Below are 25,051 nucleotides of genomic sequence, written 5' to 3' on the forward strand. Positions count from 1 at the left end.
GATGACAAATTTAAAGCACTGAAAGCAAAAAATTGTCAACCAAGAATTCTATATCTGGCAAAATTGTCTTTTCAAAACTTAGGCGAGATTAAAACCTTCTCAGATAATCAAAAGCTGAGGGAGATCACCATTAGACCAGCCCTACAACAAATGCTAAAGAGAGCTCTGCAGGTTGAAAGGAAAGGACACTAGACAATAGATAGAAACTGCATGAAGAAATAAAGGTCTTCAGTGCGAGAAACAACATGGGTAAATACCAATGCCAGAACTATTGTCTTCTTTTTAGTTTGTAACTCCACTTATTACTTCTTACAGGATTCTTAATGCGAAAGCATAAAATGTAATAAGTCAGTGGTTTTTGACTCATTATGGGGGGACAGAAGGATAAAAGAATCTGGTTTTGTATACCATTGAAGTTAAGTTGGTACCAAAGCAAATGAGGTTAACAGATTTGTGTTGTTATATTTAAGCCCCATGGTAACTAAAAAGACTGCTGGAGAATATACAAGGTCACAGAGTCAGAAATTAGAATATAGATTGGCAGGAGAATGGGGAGTTAATGCATAATGGATGTAGGGTTTTTTCTGGTTGGGAAGATTGCAAAATTTTAATAGTGGAAATTACTAATCCCATTGAATGGTATGCACGGGATTGGTTGAGATGGGAAAGCGTATGTTGTATTATGTTCCCACAATTTAAAAAGAAAAAAAAAAAAAAAACTAAAGAAACAATGACAATTAAAGCAATACATTATCCTGTAAAGGATCTAGCAAGGGAAGAGAAAAGGCTCCAAAGGACAATATTGGTACATATGAAAAAACTGGAATACAGACTGTAAGCTTTTAATGTCAGTATTAATTTCTTGAACTTAAGGAGATTGCATAAGTGAATATCTTTGTTCTTAGGAAATGTACATGGCAGTATTAAGTGTTGAAGGAGCATGATGGATAAAAAGCCACACTCAAGTGTTTAGAAAATAGATTTATGAATAGAGTGATACAACAAATTTGGCAAAATGGGTGGATAGGGGGATATTGGAGTCCTCTGTATTTTCCAACTAGCCTCTAATTTTGAAGTATTTCAAAATACAAAAAGATATGAAAAGTATGAAAAATAAGTTCCATTTCCACTTGAATCCCACTCTCCCAACATAATCACTGTTAATAGCACAGTGCATGCTGTTTAAGAATTTTAATGCACATGTGAATGATTTTTGTCCCACATAAATGGAATCATTGTATATATACACCTCCAAGGACAGTTTTTATATGTTGTAGCTTCTTTCTATGGCTATAACTATTGATCAACTGTCTTTCTTAATTGCTACATAAGACAATTTATTAAACCAATGCCCTAGAGGTGGGCATTTAAATTTTCTGAATTTCTGCAATAACAAGGTACTTCAGTGAACATCTTGGGACATATTTTATTGTCCACATCAGCAAGTGAAGTTATGGTGTCTATGCAGATGCACATTAAAAATGATCACTACCCTCCAAAAACCTGTACCAACCAACTTGAGAGTGCCCACTTTCAGAACATTCACTTATAGACATTATCTCTATCATTTTTACCAGTCTTGTTTTACTTATATTTTCTTGAATATTAAATAAGGCTTAATATTTTTTCAGGTGTTAAATTGACAATTTGCATTTCTTTTTATTATTCGTATTCTTTGCCTAAGAACTCTTTTGCATATATGTTGTAAATATTTGTTTCAAGTTTATTTCCTTTTCCACTTCATTTATGGTATCTTTCACAATTATGCAGTTAAATTTATTAATTTTTTCCAAAACTTTATGGGTTCTGGCATTAATGACATACTTAGAAAGATTTCCCCTACATGAAGATGATACAAAATATTTTCCTATAATGTCCTTGTAGTTTTATTTTTCATACTTAAATCTTGAAACTTCTTGAATTTATTTTGGAAAAGATATGAGGTAGTGATATAATTAATGCTTACTCACACACCATTTATTGGCTAATTTTTTATTTTCCCCACTGATTGGAAATTTTATCTTTACCATATAATAAATTTCCATATACTCATTTTTGTACCATCATGTGCTATTTTAGTACTTCTAGTACATTCACTACTCCATCTCTACCCTGCCACTTACCATCATTTTAAATCTTTGTTAGCTTCTCTTGAGAATTTCTCCTTCCAGAGGAACTTACGAACTAATGAGAATAAATTTAGTGAATAATTTGGGGTAGACTATCTCTATTGTATTGGGTCTCCCCATCCAAGAATATATGACTCTGTTTAATCGGGCTATTTTAATTTTCTTCCTCTAGGTCTTGCTTATTTATCTAAGTACTTTTGAGCTTTTATTGCTATTGTGAATAGGATTTTTTGCTATGGAGAGGAAAGCAATTGATTCTTTGCCTATTTATTTTCTCTTTTGCCACCTTGCTAAACTTTTTAGATTTGCACTTAAAACATATTTATTAAAGTCTTACCTCTGTTTGATTCAAAAAACAACAAACTGAGGGCTTCTAGAAGAGCAGGTCTCCTGCCTAGTCCTGCTCTCCAGAGGCTGCTGTTTTTAAACATTCTCCCATAATTTTCCACTTACTTCTCTTGAAAAGTTCTAGGTAAGTAATCAAAATGATAATTTGGCCTTTCCACTTCCATTATTTATTCTTATTTCATTTTCTTGTCCATTTCCTTGGACTTCCAGAAGACAGCTGAGTGATACTATCAGTAGCTGACCTGACTTTAATGGAAAATTATTAGTGCTTCACCATTAATTATGATGATCACTTACAGCTCTTGATGGATAATCCTTATGAAGTTAACATTTCTATTCCTAGTTTATTGAGAGTATTTTTTTCTTCTTTTAATCAGTAAGGGATTTGGAATTTTATCAAAACCTATGTGGGCACCTTATCTTTCCCTTTAACCCAATAAATTGTCTTTTTTTAAATATTAAATCATTAATATTGGAGTAAGTCCTACTTGATCTTTGTGTATTATTCTTCAGTACACTATTGGATTCTATTTGCTAGTATTTTATTTAGGATTTTTGAATTTATAGTAGTAGTGGAATAGAGCTATATTTTCTTTATTGATGCTATCTTTGTCAGGTTTTAGAACTAAGATTATTTTAGTTGCTCATAATATGCATACTTTTCATTAAAGAACTTAAAATCCCACGGGTCCTTTCAGCACCACCTTTTCTTTTTAAATGAAATATATTAAGCTTAACAATTACAGAACCAAAAAGCATGCAAATAATCTTACATCTCTGTCTCCAATTAATAAAGAAATGGGCATAATTCAATTAAAATTCAATTCACTGTGGATGTCCAAGGAAAGAAGTACCCTTAATTGATAAATGAGAATGAGAAGTTACTGGACCCTTTCATCTACTTTTTTTAGCCTAAGTTAAGCTTTTTCACAAAATAAAAAGCCTGAGAATTCAAAAGAAAGCCAGATGAGAAGATAGGAAATAGGATTGCAGGCAAACCTTAAATGACTAAGGATGGTCTGGCCCCCTGAAGCCAATACCAGTCACACCAGATTTCAATGAGTCTGTGTCAAGAAAAATACTACACCAGAGGTAAGGCATATGTCATGGGCCTATTTTCAGTCTCCTTATTTGAGTACCAATCTTATGAGCTGTGTCATACACTCTCCTCCTGTATGGCTCCAAGGAAAGGAAAGTCTGCTTGTTGTTAAAACAGTCTGGGATAGGTAGCAACTGCAATTCTATGGAAGACATGAGACTTGCATGTATAATCGGTCAGGATGGGGAACATAGTGCAGGAGCACAGGAAGAAAGAAGCACAAACAAACCAGTGTCTCTGTGTCTGGATTTACTGGGTCTGTCAAATATTAGGAAATATTGTTCCAATGTATACCCATATATTTTTATCAAGGAACAGTAGTTTTTCACTAATGTCAATATTACCATTCTTCTAGTTTGAGGCTCTCTTAATTCCCTTAATAATTTAGTTCTCACTGATTTCCTCTCCAGGAGATCAAATTGTTTGTTTTGTTATTAAATTATCACAATTCATCATGCTTTAGATATAAAATGAGACAAAATTTGATATCAAGCATATTGTGATATTTTGTTACTATCATATTGGCCAAAAAAGATATATGTATATTTTGGGGTGGGGAGTAAAGCAGATAAATTTCTAATGTACTACAGTTCAAAGAAGATAGTCAACACTGATTTGTGTAGGTAGAGAACAAACTAAAGGCTTCCACACAGAGTTGCTTTGCTCTCATTTCTTAGAGTAGTCTAGTACCTGACAGGCATCCCTGAACCTGAGCCACAGGGCCACAAGAAGACCTCTGCTGCTGCTTTTGAAACAAGCTCAAGCCTCATAGTGCATTTAACATATGTGACAGAGAGGCCTGTCCCTCCCCCAAAAGAAGTTTCATTTCTACTAAGATAATCTGATTCCAGAGCAGTCCTGTACAACAGAACTTTCTATAGTAATGGAATTATTCTGAATCTGCATTTTCCAGTATGGTAGCTGTGTATGGTTACTGAGTTAAATGAAAGGTGTCTAGTGTGACTGACTGACTGATTTTTAAATTTTAATTAAGTTTTAATAGTCACATATGACTAATGGTTATCATACTGGACAATGCAGATCTGGACATTAGAACCTTTTGTGGGGGGGAGGAGAAACTTTTTTCCAATTCCACAAAACGCAAATTTCAGCTATCATTTTATTCATTATGACAATACTCCTAAAAAAAAAGTGGAAGCAGATAAAAGTATTTTTAGTAAGCATACAGTGCAGGGTAGAAATTGTCATTTACTCTCAGTGTAGAGTTACTTAATGATAGAGCACAGACTTTTTATGACTACAAGGAACAATTAGTAATTTTCATTGTGATCTGTCAGTAATATATGGTCAGGGATAAAATTTTAAATAAGTTCTTCTGTCTTGATTAAAGTCATTAATACTCATCAAGGAAAAAAATTGTTTAAAATATCCCAAAATGAATGTGAATTTTAATAGTATTGCAGTTAAAAGCAGGGTCTCAGGCTTAACCAACAGTTTCCTGTGTTATCATTAATAGATTTCTGAAACTATTATTCATACAGAAGAATACATAGCACCATAATTTATAAACTTTACTTCCTTCAATGGATAGTAGAGGGTATCCCGAGAATAAATTTTGCTTCATTTGGTATTTGAAAAGTTTTGTTATAGACCTTCTATTTTAAAGCCAGAGTTAAAAGGTGAGAAATAAGCTATCATGGGTAAATTTAACATTCTGGGAATGCCCAGGAATGACTATGGTGTGTTAATTTCTGATAGGTATAGTAGGAACAAGTTCACAGAAATGTTGCTGTATTAGGTTACTTTCTTGGGTAGAGTAGAAACATGTTGGAAGTAAAGTAGTTATCTTAGATTAGTTGTCTTTTTCTTACTCCCTTGTTATGGTCAGTTTGAAATGTGTTTTTATGTAATTTTTTTTTATTTTTTATATAGTTGATTTAAAAAAAAAAATGAAAAAAATATGCAGAGCCCCCTTGAGGAGCTGGTGGAGAATGCAGGGGTATTGGGCTTCCCCACCTCGATGGTTGCTAATGTGCTCACAGACATAGGGGACTGGTGGTTTGATGGGTTGAGCCCTGTACCACAGGACTTGCCCTTGGGAAGACTATTGCTGCAAAGGAGAAACTAGGCCTCCCTATAATTGTGCCTAAGAGCCTCCTACCGAATACCTCTTTGTTGCTCGGATGTGGCCCTCTCTCTCTAGCTAAGCCAACTTGGAAGGTGAAATCACTGCCCTCCCCACTATGTGGGATCAGACACTCAGGGGAGTGAATCTCCCTGGCAACGTAGAATATGACTCCCAGGGAGGAATGTAGACCCAGCATCGTGGGATGGAGAACATCCTCTTGACCAAAACAGGGATGTGAAACGAAATGAAATAAGCTACAGTGGCAGATAGATTCCAAAAGGAGCTGAGAGGTCACTCTCGGGGGCACTCTTACGCACAATATAGACAACCCTTTTTAGGTTCTAGTGAATTGGAGTAGCTGGTAGTAAATACCTGAAACTATCAAACTACAATCCAGAACCGATGAATCTTGAAGACGACTGTATAAAAATGTAGCTCATGAGGGGTGACAATGTGATTGGGAAAGCCATATGGCCCACACTCCCCTTTGTCTAGTTTATGGATGGATGAGTAGAAAAATGGGGGAAGGAAAAAAACAAAGGCACCCAGTGTTCTTTTTTACTTTAATGGCTCTTTTTCACTTTAATTATTCTTCTTGTTATGAAGGTGTCAGGGATTGATTTTGGTGATGAATGCACAACTATGTAATGGTACTGTGAACAATTGAATGTATGCTTTGTTTTGTATGACTACATGGTATGTGACTATCTCTCAATAAAATGAATTTTAAAAAAGGTCAGAAATACTTTAATACTTTTTATGTTTGAACTAGTAACATCTGTGCCATTCTTACTAAACAGAGTTTTTTGGATAAGAAAAGACAGGTTTGACTTTTGTTAAATTACAATGCTGATTTACTGAAAATATAAACCATGTCATAGCACATGTTAGATGGAGCCTATTATGCTATTTATCTAATTAAGGGCAGAAAAAAGAACTCTAGAACATTAAGGTGTCTTTACCTTGTAGTGAACAAACTGGTCCATTTTCTTGGTTCTTAGAGCGCTTATTTCTGAACTGACTTGGAATATCTAATGAAAGGTCTTAGAAGAAGATAGGAAAACAGCTGTTAAAAAGCATGTAACTACGTAATAAAAATTTCAAAAACTGATGTATTATCACCATTATTTTTCAAAGGCAACATTAAAATTATTATTTAATAATAGCCACATGCCAAATATCTCTTACCTAGGAATGGATCAAACTTTCTAGATTCCGTCCCACATATGAGGCAGTTAACCTCATTTTGGAGAATTCCTCCAAATATAGTCGTGACAACAGTAGATGCTCCATTTCTAAAGAAAATCACCACACAGGAAAACATCTCAGTAAAAAAAGGTCTCTTAGACATTTAAAATAAGTATCTGTTAATGCCCCTATAGTTTATGCTCTTTGGGGTGTGTGTGTGTGTGTATATATAAATTAATTTATATACATATATAAATATAAATTTATATTTACAAAATAATACAAAAACTTCAAACCTACATTAAAGTATGCAAAATTAAAATTGAAAGCCATGGGCCTCCCCCAAGCTCCATTTCCAATCCCACTACTTTCTCCAGAAGGAACGACCCCTGGTGACGCGGCACCACCCTTTCAGACCTTTTGCTATAAACAAATCAAGATAACACCCCACCCCCACCCTGAATAGCTCCTTCAGAAAAATGAGGAACTGCCTTGTATCGCAATCTCTGTGAACCCTCTCTTATTACAGAAAGTGCCTGCAATTATTTTACTTTGAATGACAATCATAATCAGAGATAGCTTTGGATTTTTTAATAACGGTCGTCTGTCAGATGTGGGGAAAAGGAGGTAAAGAAATTTAATACTAATATTTAGCTATTATTTCTGGAGCTACGACCTCACAGTTTAAAGTGCTAGATGTTACTTCAACAAGCCTTTTTAAAAAGCTAACCTTAAAAAAAAAAAAAAAAAAAAAAAAAAATCATACTTCCTTCAGGAGATCAAGAATACACCAAGAACAATAAAAAATCTAGCTGCCCTAAAGTTACTTAACATCTCTGTGCCTGAGCTTCATCACCTGTAAAATAGGAAGAACAGGAGGAGTCTTTACATTGGCGATCTGGTGTGAGATGAATTATACATGTAAACGGCTTTTAAAAGAGTGCTTGGCAAACAGAAAGCACTTGTTTTGTCACTGTTTCATTCAAATAAAGATGGATCACACCTGCTTCTTGCTTTTTTTTCCATAAGAAAACATCTTGACCATGTACCACCTCCTTTCTGACAGCTGCATGGCATGATATACTATGGACATACATTGGGCACAAGAAAAACTGAGAATGTGCATCAGTCACGGCATGAGTGCTTATACAGCACTTACTGTGTGCCAGGTTCCCTTCTAATTACTTTCCATTTATTAAAGCATTTACACCTCAAAACGACTCAAAGAGGTACATACTATTTTCCCCATTTTACAGACAAGGAAGCTGAGGCTTAAGTAATTTGACCCAGGATCACACAGCTGGCTGGGCCTAAGCATCTGTGCTCTTAACACTCTACTCTTCTAAATTTAACCAGTATAGTATTAATGGATATTGTGGTTATTTCAACTGTTTGCTATCATTAACAGTGCTACAGTGAATACTTGTATTTTAACCCTTGTGCACTTAGTAATGCCCCTTTTTGCTAATAGCAGTTTGAAATGGTTTCTGTTACTTGCAGTCAATTATACTAATACACTGAATTGTACTGCCTGAGCTGCTCCCAATTAAACCTACTGCAATGATGAGGCAGCCTAAATCTACTCAAGTAATTCTATTTATTTTAAAAGTCTCCTTCCTTTTCTAGGCAAGGGCTTCCTTTAGGCAAAAGAAATAAATTGCAACTTATTAAAGTGTTGATCATAATACATATGGGACATAGTAAATAAAAATGGAATATATATATAAAGGCCATACCAAGATAACACCAAGTGAAAATGAAGGGACTACGACTTGCTCTCATGCTGCTGCTCACCTATCATGCTGCCTTTGACTAAAACAGATACTGTTATTAAGAGGCAGTACATTTAAACTCAATAGAGTTTTTCCTTTATAATCTCTTCCCCTGGGACAAGGACAGTGACCAAATTTTGCTATAATTTATATCTGATCTGTGTGGTGTTAAAGTTAAGTGAACTATGACTTAAAACAAGGTTTGTAAATTTCAGAATTGCTGTTCCATTTATTATAACTGCATACCAAGAGTGTTTATCGACTACTTAGGCTCTTACACTGCTACAGTCCTTTATATCAGCACTAATGATTTTCTGTGTACTAAAAGGAATACTACCATATTCCCCCTCTCCCAGCACCTTCAGTAGGATTGGGTGTTTGTTCATTTCCAAGTTTTAGTGAATATGGTCCTTAGATCCTGAAATGTGTCCTTTGATGAATGCAAGGAAATAAATAAAAAACCTTTAATTTGTATATTTGATGATAAATATTTCCTTTCTAACTCATTAAAGGAACTTGCAATTACTATTCTTTAAAATATTCTGAAACAGTATGGATTGATACCAAAAACTCACTGGGTACCAAAATAGCATGCTATGCGTATTACAAAATGTGAGTCCACAAGGCCTCATATAAAATAATGACACACACTCACTCGCTTAACACAAACTATTCTTGCATACAGCTGCTAAGATCAATATCATTTGTATATGAATATGTCATCAAAAAATACAAAAGAAATTTTCACTTAGTACCTGTTTATAACTTGGAAGAGTAATTCTACCAGGTCAATAGTCCTTCCCTTTCTAAATTGGATTCTGATTGGAATCCAAGCTACTCAGACCTGGAGGGCTGAACATTTCAAAAGTTATGGCGATTCATATTGGTTGCCCTTCTCTGATATTACCAGATTAGCTATAAGGCTGCAGGTGCCTTGCTTTGTCATTAAAAGACCCTAAACTAAATCAGATTTATGAACTGCTAGGCAATATTGCAGCAACCCCTTTATATTACTTGCCCTTTTCTTTCTTTGAAGAATGTCTTGCAAATCTCTTTACTGCACAGATCAGTACTGACAAAACTTTTCAAAAATTAGAACAAAAAGAGGCTACAACTGACTAAAATCCCACTCAGAATCACAGTAAACCATCCCTGCTTCAAGCAAAATAAATGTTCTGATCTCAACATAGATTTTAGGCTATGAATACATGGGAAAGCAATTCAAAGGATTTCTTTTATTCCTACTGAGAAGCAAGAAAAAATTCTGAGAACTTGCAAATGCCTCAATTTCATTAAAGAACAGCTATGCTTTAGGAAAATTCAAGTCCAAAATGGGGCTTTAAGAAAATCAACATTAAAAATGTTTTAAGCCTTTGTTTTTATGGAGCAAATGTAATTATTTTAGAACATGAAAATTAAGTCTTCCACTAATTATTCAATACATTTGAAGGAAAACCTTTTGAATGCTAAATTGTACAAGTATCTTCTACTTTTCTTTCACGTTTAACACTAATCTATACCAAATAAAAATAAAAACTACAGAAGCAAGAGACAGGTCTTAGTCCACTTGATCACAAAGTTCAAGTGCATAAAAGTTTCAGCACATGTCTAGGAAATCCCTTCACCCTCCCTTACAAATTTCATACATACTAACACCAACAGAATGTCTGAAATTCTCCTAAAGACCACTAAAAGGAAAGTAAATCTTACATGCAACATTTGTTACTTGCAGACAGAGTAGAATTCTCCTGCAGAATTGCTGAGCGAGAAACACCATTGAAACCGCCCTGGAGTTCCAGGTGTAGGTGGTCCAAAAGGTAGCGCATGAATTCATGGGCATCCTGCTGTTGGTAGCCCCTTAAAGCAAACAGAACACCAGTCACTGCCCAGTCCAACACACAAGGCAGCAAGGCATGGAAAAGGCTGTATGTAGCCTTGTATACAGGAGCACAGCGTTAGGCTTCTGACCCTTCGACCCCACTAGCTCCATGTTTACCTATAAAATGTATTTTCAAGAAAGAATTCTACCACTTAAAAATAAGTCTGAAAACTCCATAATACGAGAACTAATTGGTTGAATTTTAGAGTTACTTTAAAGATTAGGAAAGTTGCGCAGGGTCCAACAACAAAGGAGTAACAGAGATGGGACTATATCCCAAGTCCCTTGGATGGACTGTGAATAGCCTCTCTCCCACATGGCCTCTCTAGAAGATGGTCAAAGGTTAACATTTCATATCTTACCCTCACTAGAAAACTAAGTCTAAACCACCACATTTTAAAAACAATGTACCTCATGTACATTAATGAATGTTTCCAACTATGGTATGAACTGCTTTTATCAAAAATACACTGTCTTTGTAATATTTTAATACTCTTCCATCAATAGTAACAGATTCACTACACCAATACTATGGGTCAGTAATAGGGAGATTAAGCAGTATGGGAGGATTTGAGTTTTTTTTTTTTGTTTCTTTTCTGGAGTAATGAAAATGTTCTAAAATTGATCATGTGGCTGTATGCACAACCATGCGATGATACTGTGAGCCACTGATTGTGTACTTCAGGTGGTTTGTATGGTGTGTGAATATATCTCAATAAAACTGCATTTTAAAAAAACACTGTTTTCTAATGTTCCTTCTACAATTAGAAACACATTTCTTGACCTACACGAGATCATGGAACGCTTAGCTATTCTACAGAGGTAGGTTTGAGTTTCTGTTTAGCTTGTGTTATTTACCAAAAAAAATAGTCTCTACTTCTAAGAATTTTTCTTATTCCATTTTAAAACATTTTAAATATAACATTTAGTTTGCTATATGAAAGCCTTAATATTTTAAGTCTACAAACTTTACTTATCTTTTCTATTATTTCCCAATCATACAATCTGGATTGTAGGTTTCTCTTGTTTTGTAATCATGTTAAAGGAAACACTCCTCACATTCAGGTGCAGACTTTGTGTTTTCTATCCAAATTACTTCAGTGATGGCACCCAAGCAGTTGTTTCTGAACTAGTAAGGAAATGCATTTATGAGGTACCAACTAGTATTATTGTGACAAACCAGAGTTAAGAGGGAAACAAAGACAGGGAAATAACAGTAGCTCCAATTTTAACACTATTCCTTACATTCACTTGTTTGTGACCTCAGATAAATATTACTGCCTTCCTTTTCATGTCTACAGAAAAAGCAACAGAAAATTATGTCAAAAGGATATGTTGTAAAGTAATCAGTGGAAAGTAAACTGTAAATTTAAAAAGCCTAAAAGATCAAGAAGCATCCCTTCTGAAAGAAGGGACCAAGAAAGGAACATTGCTGAAGCACAATGTATACGAACATGGTGACAACTGTCTCTTCACAACAATTTTTGGCACAATGAGGACAAACCATATTTACTCAAAGACAAAGAAAAATATTCCAAAAAAGAATGATCAAAGAAAATGTTATTTTGTGAAAAACAGGCTTTGCAAATAATGAACAGACACCACAGCACATAGACAGATACAAGTACTTGTGTGATGCTGCAACATGAGCCATGTACCTGTGCTCTACTGAGTATTCTCGGTGTTTTGGCTGTGCCTGTACATAATCTGTAAGATGGCACAGACCAATAAGGAACATGATACTCCTCCAAAGGATCAAATTTTATCATTCTAGAACAACTTCCTTGAAAATACTTAGGACACACTAGAATTTTAGATTTTGTTCAGATTTAAAATTAACATTTATGAAAGAATGCCAAGTTATTATTTGGTCCAAAATATCTACAAAACCAAAATAGGCTAAATTTAGCTATTTCTATCAAGTATCTGGCACCCAATCATGGCTGTATTTCTTCAAGACAAAAAGGCCAGGAAATGAAAGCGACAAAAATGAAATTTTACGAAACACCAAAACCAAAAATATACAATTAGCAAAATTCCTAGTTAACAGAACTAATATTGACTAAATATTTATAAAATATCAATAGCATAGCATTTTTAAAGGCTTTTCCTACTTGTGAGTACTCCCAAAAGATTAGTATTGGGTTAAAATATCATATGCAAAGATCACATATCAAATATAAGAATTATATTTCAGTAATTTATTCACCTATAAGGAAGGGAGGGAGGAAGGCAAGAAGGAAGGAAAGAAGGAAATTATTTTCGGGGTACAGCAAATTAAATCAGATTTTACATGAAAATAGAAATAGCACATAAGTGATATGAAAAGCAAGGGAATAAACACCAGGACCTAAGTTGAATTATTAAGAGACTTCCCTGGGGAATGTTAGCATGAAGCTGCAGAGCATTAAGAAGGAGAGAGGGCCCAAAGAGCAAAAACCATGGGCAGGAAGCAGGTGACATAAAGATGATGAAGCATAAGACTCTTATGTTAAGGAAGTCAAGAATAACAACAAAGGCTAGCAGAAGACTATCAAAATTACAATAGCACATACCCTTTGATGCAGCAATTCCTTTTTTAGATACCTGCATATCTGTGTATAAGACTATTAATTACAGCACTGTTTGGAACAGCAGAAGGTTAAAAATAATCTGTAGACTTCCAGGAATATGGAGAAATAGGGAGGGAGCTGCAGAACCTATTTCTCTCAAAAGCAGTGAGTAGCCAGGCAGACAGACACTGTCTAAATCAACTGTTTGGAGGCTGGAGATCAGGGGAGGTCAGTACACCAGGGAAGTACAGGATGAAGAGAACGGGTCAGAGACTGAGTAATTCCATCTGTGGCCCCTGGTGCCCATTCCCCCACCCGAAGGAAGCTATGGCAAGCGGCCCAATCCTTGCCTGGGGCAGGGGGGGACTGCAGTGGACTGGGCCAGCCATGGTAGTCTGCCCCCAAATACGAGGGAGGGGGGGGTCACAGCCCAGCACTGAGCCAGAAATTGGACCGCAAAATTAGAACACGGGTTCCTGCTCGCCCAGCATATCGTGGTCAAATGCAGCCAGCACCATTGTTTTGGCCATGCCAGAGATGGGACTGGCAAAGGGGAATAACAGCCTGCCTTGGTAGGGCTGAGGAGAAGAGGCCATCTGCTGGATAGGCTGAAAAGTGCAGCCTGGTGACGTGGAAGCAGGGAGGGGGCTGCTTTTTGAAGTTTTTCCCGACCCTCTCCCCAGGGTCCTTTGGATCTGGTCTGCACCCCCTGAACATGTACCTTGCCCTCTCTTGACTAGGAAATACTGATGAACCAACTGTCAAAGAAGAGTCTTAGCACAAACCCAATCAAAAACAAAATCCTAGACAAGAGAGAAACCTACCTTCAAAATAAACCTAACAAGATGACCAAATGACCTGATGTCAGCAAAAAATCACCAGCCATAATAAAATTCAGAAAGATATGGTGCACTCAAAGGAACAAATTAAAAAGAGGAGATACACAATTCAGAAACACTAATCAAAGATGTTCAGACAAATCTATTATTCAAGGAGATGGCTATGGAGATAAAGGATATTAAGATGTACTGGGTGAGCAGAAAGGAGAACTTGAAAGCATACAAAGAAAAAGAATAGATCTTTTGGGAATGAAAGGTACAACAGATGAAATTAAAAATACCCTAGAGGCACATAACAGCAGATTTGAAGAGGAAGAAGAAAGGATCAGCAAGCCAGAAGACAGAGCATCCAAATTCAAACAGACAAAAAAAGAGAGAAAGGAATGGAAAACTTTGAGCATGGTCTCAGGGAAATAGCTGACAACACAGAGTGCACAAACATTCACATCATGGGTGTCCAAGAAGGAAAAGGGAAGGGAAAAGGTCCAGAAAGAATATTTGAGAAAATAATGGTCAAAAATTTCTCAACTCTTATAAAAGAAGCTCAATATACTCCAAACAGAATAATTCCAAAAAGACTCATTCTGAGAAACATAATAATCAGATTGTCAAACACCAAAGAGAAAAAATTCTGAAAGCAGCAGAGAAAAGCAATTCACCACATACACAGGAAACCAAATAGAAACCATAGAGGTGAAAAGGCAGTGGTATGATGTATTTAAAATACTGAAGGAGGAGGTCTTCCGACAAATAATTCTTTATCTGGCAAAGCTGTCCTTCAAAAATGAGGGACAATTTAAAATATTCACATAATAACAAACACTGAGCGAGTTCATTAACAAGAAAACTGCCCTATAAGAAATACTAAAAGGGAATTTCTGCTGGCTGAAAAGCAAACACAGAAGAGAGGCTTAGAGGAGAGTATAGAAATGAATATTATCAGTAAGGGTAACTAAAAAGATAAAAAGAGATAAAAAATAGATATGACAAATAAAAGCCAATGGATAAAATGGTTGAAGTAAGTACTGCATTATAGTAACAACACTGAAACTTAATGGATTAAACTCCGCAAACAAAAGGTGCAAATTGGCAGAATGGATTTTAAAAAATGATCCTTCTATATGCTGTTTACAGGAAACTCATTTTAAATCCAAAGATACAAATAGGTTGAAAATGAAAGGCTGGAAAAAGATATTCCACACAAGCAGTAACCATAAAAAAGCTAGGGTAGCTATACTAACACCAGAAAAAACAGACTTTAAATGCAAAAAATGTTATAAGAGAAAAAGAAGGACACTACTAATTAATACAAAGGGCAATTCACCAGAAAGAAATACAAGTCATAAATTAACAGGAGAAAATACTTGGAAGCTACATTTCTGATAAGGGTTTGATATCTAGAATACATAAAGAAATCTTACAGCTCAACAATAAAAAGACAACTCAATTACAAAATGGACAAAAGACATGAATAGACATTTTTCCAAAGAGGAAATACAAACAGCTAAAAAACTCATGAAAAGATGTTCAACTTCACTAGCTCTTATGGAAATGCAAATCAAAACTACAATGATACATCATTTCACACCTACTAGAATGGCCACTATTAAACAAACAGGAAATTACAAGTGTTGGAGAGGATGTGGAGAAATAAGAACACTTATTCACTGCTGGTCAGAAGGTAAAATGGTACAGCCACAATGGAAGACAGCCTGGCTGTTCCTCAGAAAGCTAAGAATCAAGTTCCCTTACAATCTGACAACTCTGCTACTTGGCATATACCCAGAAGAACTGAGAGCAGGGACGCGAACAGACATCTGTATGCCTATGTTCATCCTGGAATAATTCACACTTGCCAAAGGATGAAGACAAGCCAGCTGATGAATAGATAAACAAAATGTAGCATATACAATGGAATATTATTCAGCAGTAAGAAGGAAATGAAGTCCTGAAGCATGTAACAACGTGGATGGACCGTGAGGACATTATGTTGAGTGAAATAAGTCAGACACAAAAGGACAAATATTGTATGGTCTCACTAAAATGAAGTAATTATAATAAACTCATAAAGTTAAAATCTAGGATATAGGTTACCAAGAGATGTAATGAGGGTAGAGAATGGGGAGTGGATGCTTAATGTGTACAGAATTTTTAACAAGGTTGAATTTAAATGTTTGGAAATGGATAGAGATGACAGTAACACAATATGGTGAATGTAATTAACAGCACTGAATTATGTGTGTGATTACAGTTGACAAGGGAAGTTTAGAGTCGTGTATGTCACTAGAAGGAAAGCTAGAGGAAAATACATGGGAATGTATACCACAGTGAACCCTGTGGTGTAAGATGCCCAGTTAACAGTACGTATATAAACATGTTCTTTCGAGGGAGACAGAAGATGGCAGCATAGAGAGGAGTGGAATATCCCCCTGAAACAACTAATAAACAACCAGGAACAACTAGTAAATAACCTGGAATAACTGCGGGGGGACAAACGTGACTGTCCATTCATCATACACAACCTGAATCGGGAGGAATGCCCAAGATCGCAGCATAAAATCTGTAAGTAAAAACTGTGGATCCAAGCCTGGAGCCCTCTCCCCCCATAGCCTGAACTGCAAAGCCTCATGGTGCTAGAGAGCACCACTCTCTGAGCAAGCGAATATAGCTCAGCTGAGCTTGTCAACTGGGGTTTTAATTAACAAGCGTGGACTGCTCAACACAAGCTACAAATCCCCAACAAGCAGACAGAGGCTTTCAGTGATGACTAACCTTGGAGAGCCAGAGGGTGACCACAGATTGGCCCTGAAGGGAGCTTTCTGTTCCTTTTTCGCTCAGTCATTTTCAGTTCCCAGTACTCTGACCCAGACAAGGGTAGAGGCAGCACAGGCAAAGAGACTATTCAAATGTAACCTCTCCCTAGGAGGTGTATTTTCCCTAAGAGGAAGAAGGTGGTGCCAAACTCTACTACCTGCCTTCCATCCAGAACCAGACCCCAGAGCCTGGGAGAAAACAGCCACGTGCCACACATCCTAACACCAGTCTGGAGCTACAGGCTGACAGGCGCCAGCTGCTGGGCAGAAAAGCACAGTGACTTGAGGCCTCACAGGGTGTACCAATCTTATAAGACACACCCTCAGGGAGACATGATACTATTGCCTCCTTCAGAAACCTGAGCCCATTCTAGTCTGGGAAAACCTGATTGGGGTAACCAAGGAAATCAGATGCCTAGACAACAGAAAACTACAACCTACACTAAGAAAAACAAAGCTATGGCCCAAGAAAAGGAACAAACTTACCCTTTAACTGAGATACAGGAATTTAAAGAACTAATACTAAATCAATTCAAAAAGTTTAGGGAAGATATGGCAAAAGAGATGAAGCATATAAAGAAAACACTGGGCGTACATAAGGTAGAAATTGAAAGTTCGAAAAACCAACTGGCAGAATCTATGGAAATGAAAAGCACAACACAAGAGATGAAAGACACAATGGAAACATACAACAGCAGATCTCAAGAGGCAGAAGAAAACACTTAGGAACTGGAGAACAAGGCACCTGAAAGCCTATACAGGAAAGAACAGATAAAGAATGGAAAAATACGAGCAATGTCTCCGGGAACTTAAGGACAAAACAAAAACCAAGAATGTACATGTCAAAACAAAAAGCAAGAAGGGAAAAGGAGCAGAAGCAATAATAGAGGAAATAAAGAAAATTTCCCATCTCTTATGAAAGACATAAAATTACGGATCGAAGAAGCGCAGCGTACCCCAAACAGAATAGATCTGAATAGGCCTACGCCAAAACACTTCAAGTGTCAAAGAAAAAGAAAGAATCCTGAAAGCAGCTGGAGAAAAGCAATCCATCACATACAAAGGAAGCTTAATAAGACTATGTGCAGATTTCTCAGCAGAAACCATGGAGGCAAGAAAGAAGTGGGGTGATTTATTTAAGATACTGAAAGAGAAAAACCGCCAACCAAGAATCCTATATCCAGCAAAACTGTCCTTCAAATATGAGGTAGAGTTCAAAATATTCTCTGACAAACAATGACAGAGTTTGTGAACAAGATACCTGCGCTACATGGAATACTAAAGTGAGCACTGCAGACAGATAGGAAAAGACAGAAGTGAGAGGTTTGGAACACAGTTTTGGGAGATAGTAGCACAGCAATGTAAGTACACTGAACAAAGATGACTGTGTGTATGGTTGAAAGAGGAAGGCTGGGACCATCTGGGAAACCAGAAGGAAAGAGGAAAGATAAAGAATGGGACTGTATAACTCAGTGAAACCTAGGGTGCTCAACAATTATAATAAAAGGTACAAATATGTTTTTACATGAGGTAGAACAAATGAATGTCAACATTGCAAGGTGTTAAAAATAGGGTGGGATGGGGGGGGAAACACAATCAATGCAAACTAGAGACCATAAATTAACAGAAATATTGTATTATACTTCCTGTAATATAACAAAGGCAATATACCAAAGCTAAATGTATATGGGGGGGGGGGGGAATAGGGGAAGGGTATGGGACTACTGGCATTGGTGATGTTGTCTGACTCTTTATTCTACTTTAGTTTAATGCTATCTTTCCTTTTGTTGCTTTCTAGCTGTCATGTTTTTTTTTTCTCTCTCATTTCTTTTTCTTTTGTTTCTCTACCTTGTTTGACTCTTCCTCCTTCTTGGTGGAGGAGATGCAGATGTCCTTATATAGACAGTGGCGATGGTGCTGAATACATAAATACATGACTATACAGGGAACCAACGATTGTTTACTTAGGATGGAATGTATGGTGTGTGAACAAAACTATCTAAAAAAAATGGGTTGATAAAGAAACCTTGAGGGCACTATATTGAGTGAAATAAGACAGACACATAAGGACAAATACGGCAGGGTCTCACTAATATGAACTAATTATAATATATAAACTCACTGACATGAAATATAAGTTACCAGGACATAGAGAAAGGCTAAAGAATGGGGAGCGGTTGCTTATTATGAGCAGAATGTTCAACTAGGGTGAACTTAAACATTTGGAAATGGACAGAGGTGATGATAAGGGTAATAAGCTCAGAGTCATGTATGTCACCAGAAGGAAAGCTGGAGATTAAAAGATGGGAATGTATAAAAACAGTGAATCATGTGGTGGACCATGTCTGTGATTAACTGTACAAATACTAGAAATCCCTCTCATGAACTAGAACAAATGTATGACACTATAACTAGAAGGCAATAATAGAGGGGTGTTCTAGTTTGCTAATGCTGCTGGAATGCAAAACACCAGAAATGGATCAGCTTTTATAAAGGGGGTTTATTTGGTTACAGAGTTAACAGTCTTAAGGCCATAAAGTGTCCAAGGTAACACATCCACAATCAGGTACCTTCACTGAAGGATGGCCAATGGTGTCTGGAAAACCTCTGTTAGCTGGGAAGGCATGTGGCTGGCGTCTGCTCCAAAGTTCTGGTTTCAAAATGCCTTTCTCCCAGGACATTCCTCTCTAGGCTTCAGCTTCTCTCCAAAATGTCACTCTCAGTTGCTCTTGGGGCGTTTGTCCTCTCTTAGCTTCACCAGAGCAAAACTCTGCTTTCAAAGGCCATCTCCAAAATGTCTCTGTAAACTGCAGTTCCTCTCTCAGCTCCTGTGCATAATTCAAAGTGTCCCTCTTGGCTGGAGCAAGCCCACTCCTTCTGTCTGAACTTATATAGTGTTCCAGTAATCCAATTCAGACCCACCCTGAGTGGGGAGGCAACACCTCCATGGAAATTATCCAACCAAAGGTCCTTTCCACAGTTGACTGAATCACATCTCCATGGAAACACCCAAAGGATTCCAAAATCTAATCAACACTAATGTCTGCCCACACAAGACTGCATCAAAGATAATGGCATTTTGGGGGACATAATACATCGAACTGGCACAACAGGTGTGCCGGTTTGAATGTATTATGTCCCCCAGAAAAAGCCGTATTCTTTCATGCAATCTTGTGGGGCATGCATAATAGTGGGGATTAAGTTGGAACGTTTGGATTAAGTTGTTTGCATGGAAATGCGCCCCACCCAACTGTAGAGGATAACAGATGGGATATTTCCATGGAGGCGTGGCCCCACCCATTCAGGGTGGGCCTTGATCAGTGGAGCCATATAAATGAGCTGGTTCAAAGAGAAGGAACTCAGTGCAGCTGTGAGTGACGTTTTGAAGAGAAGCAAGCTTGCTAGACAGAAGTGTCCTGGGAGAAAGCCATTTTGAAACCAGAACTTTGGAGCAGACGCCAGCCACGTGCCTTCCCAGCTAACAGAGGTTTTCCGGACGCCATTGGCCATCCTCCAGTGAAGGTACCCGATTACTGATGTATTACCTTGGACACTTTATGGCCTTAAGACTGTAACTGTGTAGCCAAATAAACCCCCTTTTTATAAAAGTGAATCCGTCTCTGGTGTTTTGCATTCCGGCAGCAATAGCAAACTAGAACAGATTTTGGTACCAGGGAAGTGGGGTGCTTTTGCTGCTGAGTTTGCAAATACCAAACATGTTGGAATGGCTTTTTAAATGAATAAGGGGAAGATTCTGGAAGAACTGTGAGGAGCTTGATAGAAAAGGCCAAAACTGCTTTAGAGACTGTTTATGGAAATATGGAGTCTAAAGATAACTTCTGATGAGAACTTGAGCAGAAATGATGAATGTGTTGTTGCAAACTGGAAGAAAGGCGATCCTTGTTTTAAAGTGGCAGAGAATTTGGAAGGAAGAATTTGAAAGTGACAATCTGGAATACTTAGCTGAGGAGATCTCCAGACTACATGTGGAGGATGTATCCTGGCTTCTCCTTGCAGCTTATAGTAAAATGCAAGTGGAGAGAGATAAACTTAGAACTGAACTCTTGGTTTCAAAGAAACCAGAAGCTGATGGCTTGGAAAATTATGAGCTTCCAGGGGGTGGAATCCCAGAAGCTACAGCCCAACGTGAGGATGTAACCAAACATGGAACCCAGCCGCCATTTCAGTACAAGCCAAGATTGAAAAAGGAGTTAAGCAGAAATGATTTGTGGAAAGTCCTATTGTCTGATGGCTTTGACCCGTGTGCTTCATGCGAAGCCAACAGAAATTTTGTGAGATCTTTACAGACAGAGCCGCTGCCAGTCGGGACTGGAGAAGAAAGACAAGGAACAAACTGAAGGAAAAATTACTTCAAAGACAGAGCCATGGAGGTTGAGGTCTGGAGTCAAGAGGCCTTGGGCTGGGAGAGTGGAGCAGCCCACACGCATGCAAAGGTTGAGTTTGTCCCAGAGGTCGAGGGTGGGCATTCCACCTCAATGCTCTGAAAGAGTTTTGCCACCTGAGGTCCCAAAGAGGGTGGAACACATTTCCAGGGAATTGGGGAGAGCCTGGCTGCCACCACACTGTTCTGAAGGGGTTTAGCATGTGCCCCGGAGATGGAAGGGAATCCGGGAGCTGCCCCAATGTTTGAGGAGGGTGGGGCCGAGAAGGTGGTCTCCCCAATGTGTGGATATGTTGGAACACTCACCGAAGCGTTTGGAGAGGAAAGGGCTGCCATAAAGGCCCTTAGGAAGGGTTAGACTACCGCTCTCTCAAGCCCCAAGGATGCAACGTTGTTCTGTAAATGACTCTCAGACTTTGAAATCTAATGGAGTTTGTCCTGCGGGTTTTAGGAACTGTTTTGGCCCTGTTAACCCTGTTTTCCTTACTCTTTCTCCTTATGGCAATGGGAATGTTTATCCTATGAATGTCCCTCCTTTGTATATTGGAAGCATATAACTTGTTCTAAGTCCACAGATCCAAAGCTAAAGAAAAAGTATGCCTTAGGACTGACCATGCCTATATTTGATTTTGATGGGATCTTGTACTTAACTATTGTTACTGAAATGATTTAAGTTTCTGTGGTATTGTGGGATGAATGTATTTTGTATTTGGAAAGAATGTTTTTCTGGGGTCCAGGGGGTGGAATGTGCTGGTTTGAATGTTATGTCCCCCAGAAAAAGCCATATTCTTTCATGCAGTCTTGTGGGGCATGCATAATAGTGGGATTAAGTTGGAACATTTGGATTAGGTTGTTTGCATGGAGATGTGCCCCACCCAACTGTAGAGGATAAGTGATGGGATATTTCCATGGAGGCCTAGCCCCACCCATTCAGGGTGGGCCTTGATCAGTGGAGCCATATAAATGAGCTGGCTCAAAGAGAAGGAACTCGGTGCAGCTGTGAGTGACGTTTTGAAGAGAAGCAAGCTTGCTAGAGAGGAATGTCCTGGGAGAAAGCCATTTTGAAACCAGAACTTTGGAGCAGACGCCAGCCACGTGCCTTCCCAGCTAACAGAGGTTTTCCGGACACCATTGGCCATCCTCCAGTGAAGGTACCCGATTACTGATTTATTACCTTGGACACTTTATGGCCTTAAGACTGTAACTATGTAGCCAAATAAACCCCCTTTTTATAAAAGCCAATCCGTCTCTGGTGTTTTGCATTCCGGCAGCATTAGCAAACTAAAACAACAGGAATATAGGGAAAAAAATATACCTATTGCAAACTATATACTAGAGTTAGTAGTATATTAACATTCTTTCATCAACAGTAACAAATGTACTATAGCAAACCTATGAATCAATAATGGAGGAGGGGTGGTTAGGGGTATGGCAGGATTGGAGTTTCCTTTTTTTTTGTCTTTATTTCTTTTCTGGAGTAATGAAAATGTTCTAAAAATTGAAAAAAAACTTAATTGTGGTAATGGATGCACAGTTTATGATGGTACCATGGGCAACTAATTGTACACTTTGGATCTTTGGATAGTTGTATGGTACTGAACAATCTCAATAAAAAATTAAAAAATTTAAAAAAATTTCAATGAATGACATAACATAGAGTTCCCAGCCCAAAAGACATTCTCTTAAAATGTTATTTCCTTTGCTCTCTCCCATTTATGTATGATGCTATTTTGTATATATGAAATGTGTTATAATGAATATGCTAACATTACATTTTTAAATCTGTATTTCTCAACCATTAATGTATATGACACACTTGAAAATATAAAAAATTTTAGCAGAAAAAAGATTTAAAAGTAAAAGATAACTGAAGAAAAATATTCTTTCATGAACTAGAACAACTGTACATTACTATTACAAGGAGTTAACAGAGTGCTATATGGGGGAAATGCACCTACTGCAAACTATGGACTACAGTTAACAGTAATATTTTAATATTCTTTCAACTGTAACAAAGGTACCACACCAATGCTGAGTGTCAATAATAGGGGTGTGCTGGTTTGTATATATTACGTCCCCCAGAAAATGCCATGTTCTTTGATACAATCTTGTGGGGGCGGAAGTATTAGTGTTAGTGTTAAACTGGAAGTTGGGATTAAGTTGTTTCCACGGGATTAGGGATTAGGTTGTTTCCATTGAGATGCACCCCACCCAACTGTAGGTGATAACTCTGATTAGATCATCTCCATGGAGGTGTGGCCCCACCCATTCAGCATGGGCCTTGATTAATTTACTGGAACACTATATAAGTTCAGACAGAAGGAACAGCTTGCTACAGCCAAGAGGGACACTTTGAAGAATGCACAGAGCTGAGAGAGGAGCCTCAGCTTACAGAGACATTTTGGAGATGGCCTTTGAAAGTAGACTTCAGCTCCGGAGACACTAAGAGAGGACAAACACTCCGAGAGCAACTGAGAGTGACATGCTGAAGAGGACCTTGTGGCCTAGAGAGGAATGTCCTGGGAGAAAGGCATTTTGAACAGAACTTGGAGCAGACGCCAGCCACGTGCATTCCCAGCTAACAGGTCTTCCAGACACCATTGGCCATCCTCCAGTGAAGGTACCTGATTGTTGATGTGTTACCTTGGATACTTTATGGCCTTAAGACTGTTAACTCTGTAACCAAATAAACCCCCTTTATAAAAGCCAATCCATTTCTGGTGTTTTGCATTCCCGCAGCATTAGCAAACTAGAACAATGAGGGGATGGTTCATCATGGCCAACCAGCATGAGATAGTGTAAGAAGAAGACTTTCAAGAACGATGCAATAAGACACCCATTTAAAAAAGGAATTTCGGCAATCTTTGCAAGTCTTCCAAAGAATGTTAGAGCACAGTATATAATACACCTGCGCCTTTACCCCAACCCACCTCCGGCGTGCAGCCAACACTCCCACATAGTCAGCTCAACATAGACTGGTCATTATACCATCACTGGCCCCACTGGGCCCTGCATGTAGTGTGGGAGGCCCCAGTTTGCCCTTTACCTTGATCAATAAATGCCACCTTTATGTAGTAGATAAGCAGACTACAGACATCTGTTCTTTTGCCTTAATCTCATTTGGTTTGGTTTCCCTTTATTAAGGCTCTTTCCTACCTTGTTCAGACTGCCCAGAACATGTAAAGAAATACATCAGTATTGTCCATGAGGAGACAAAAGCATGAAGGCAGTTGTTGTTGAGCTTTAGGTGGCTTCCTTGCTCATTACTATTACATGCATGGGTATGTATAGACAGTTTAGTCCAGCAGTATAATCCTGTTATCAAATTGTGTTGTTGCTTCCCATGAAGGTAATATTACTTTTATCTTTCCCCAGTTATCTGCTATCCTGTTGCTTCAGTTCTTCTTTCCAATATATTTTTTTGCATTGACACTACAGACATTCAGAACCTCATAAGGTCAATACAAAAATAAGTATAAGGGGAGAATAAAAGTCAAAATACCTTAAAAAGAACTTTAAAAATTATGCTTCTGTCTAGCATGCCAACAAGAATGCATTGATACTGTGAACATTTGTGATATACGTATTAATAAACAGAGCCATTACAAAAATAAAAATAATAGGGGAAAAGGGGCACAGGGCTTTTCTTTTTGGAGTAATGAAAATATTCTGAAATTGATTTCAGTGATGAATGCACAACTCTATACTGCAAGTCTCTGTACACTTTGGATGGATTGTATGGTATTGTGAATTATCTCAATAAAACTGCTTTAAAAATAATCTATATAACCATTGGTGGGGACTATCACATAATTAAGATACAACCATAAAATGGAATATTATGCTAAAATGGATTGAGGAGGCTATTTATATACCAATATGAAATCATCTCAAAGTAGAAAAAAAGATTCATTACCATTTATGTTAAAAATTATATACAT

The 25,051-nt window shown here is 37.6% G+C and overlaps 1 protein-coding gene across 9 annotated transcripts in view; it reads right to left on the minus strand.

Annotated features, from left to right (window-relative positions):
• The window catches only part of USP3 (ubiquitin specific peptidase 3), a 156,159-nt gene that overhangs the window by 21,077 nt on the left and 110,031 nt on the right, over positions 1–25,051 (minus strand). For all 9 annotated transcript variants that reach the window (XM_037833753.1, XM_037833750.1, XM_037833756.1 and 6 more), the window contains 3 exons: positions 10,336–10,482; positions 6,854–6,960; positions 6,628–6,708 (listed from right to left, as the gene is read on the minus strand). In XM_037833753.1, the coding sequence (XP_037689681.1) occupies positions 6,628–6,708; positions 6,854–6,960; positions 10,336–10,482 (335 nt within the window). The remainder of the gene's footprint in view (positions 1–6,627; positions 6,709–6,853; positions 6,961–10,335; positions 10,483–25,051) is intronic.

This window comes from Choloepus didactylus, chromosome 4, assembly GCF_015220235.1.
Source record: "Choloepus didactylus isolate mChoDid1 chromosome 4, mChoDid1.pri, whole genome shotgun sequence".
Lineage (NCBI taxonomy): Eukaryota > Metazoa > Chordata > Mammalia > Pilosa > Megalonychidae > Choloepus > Choloepus didactylus.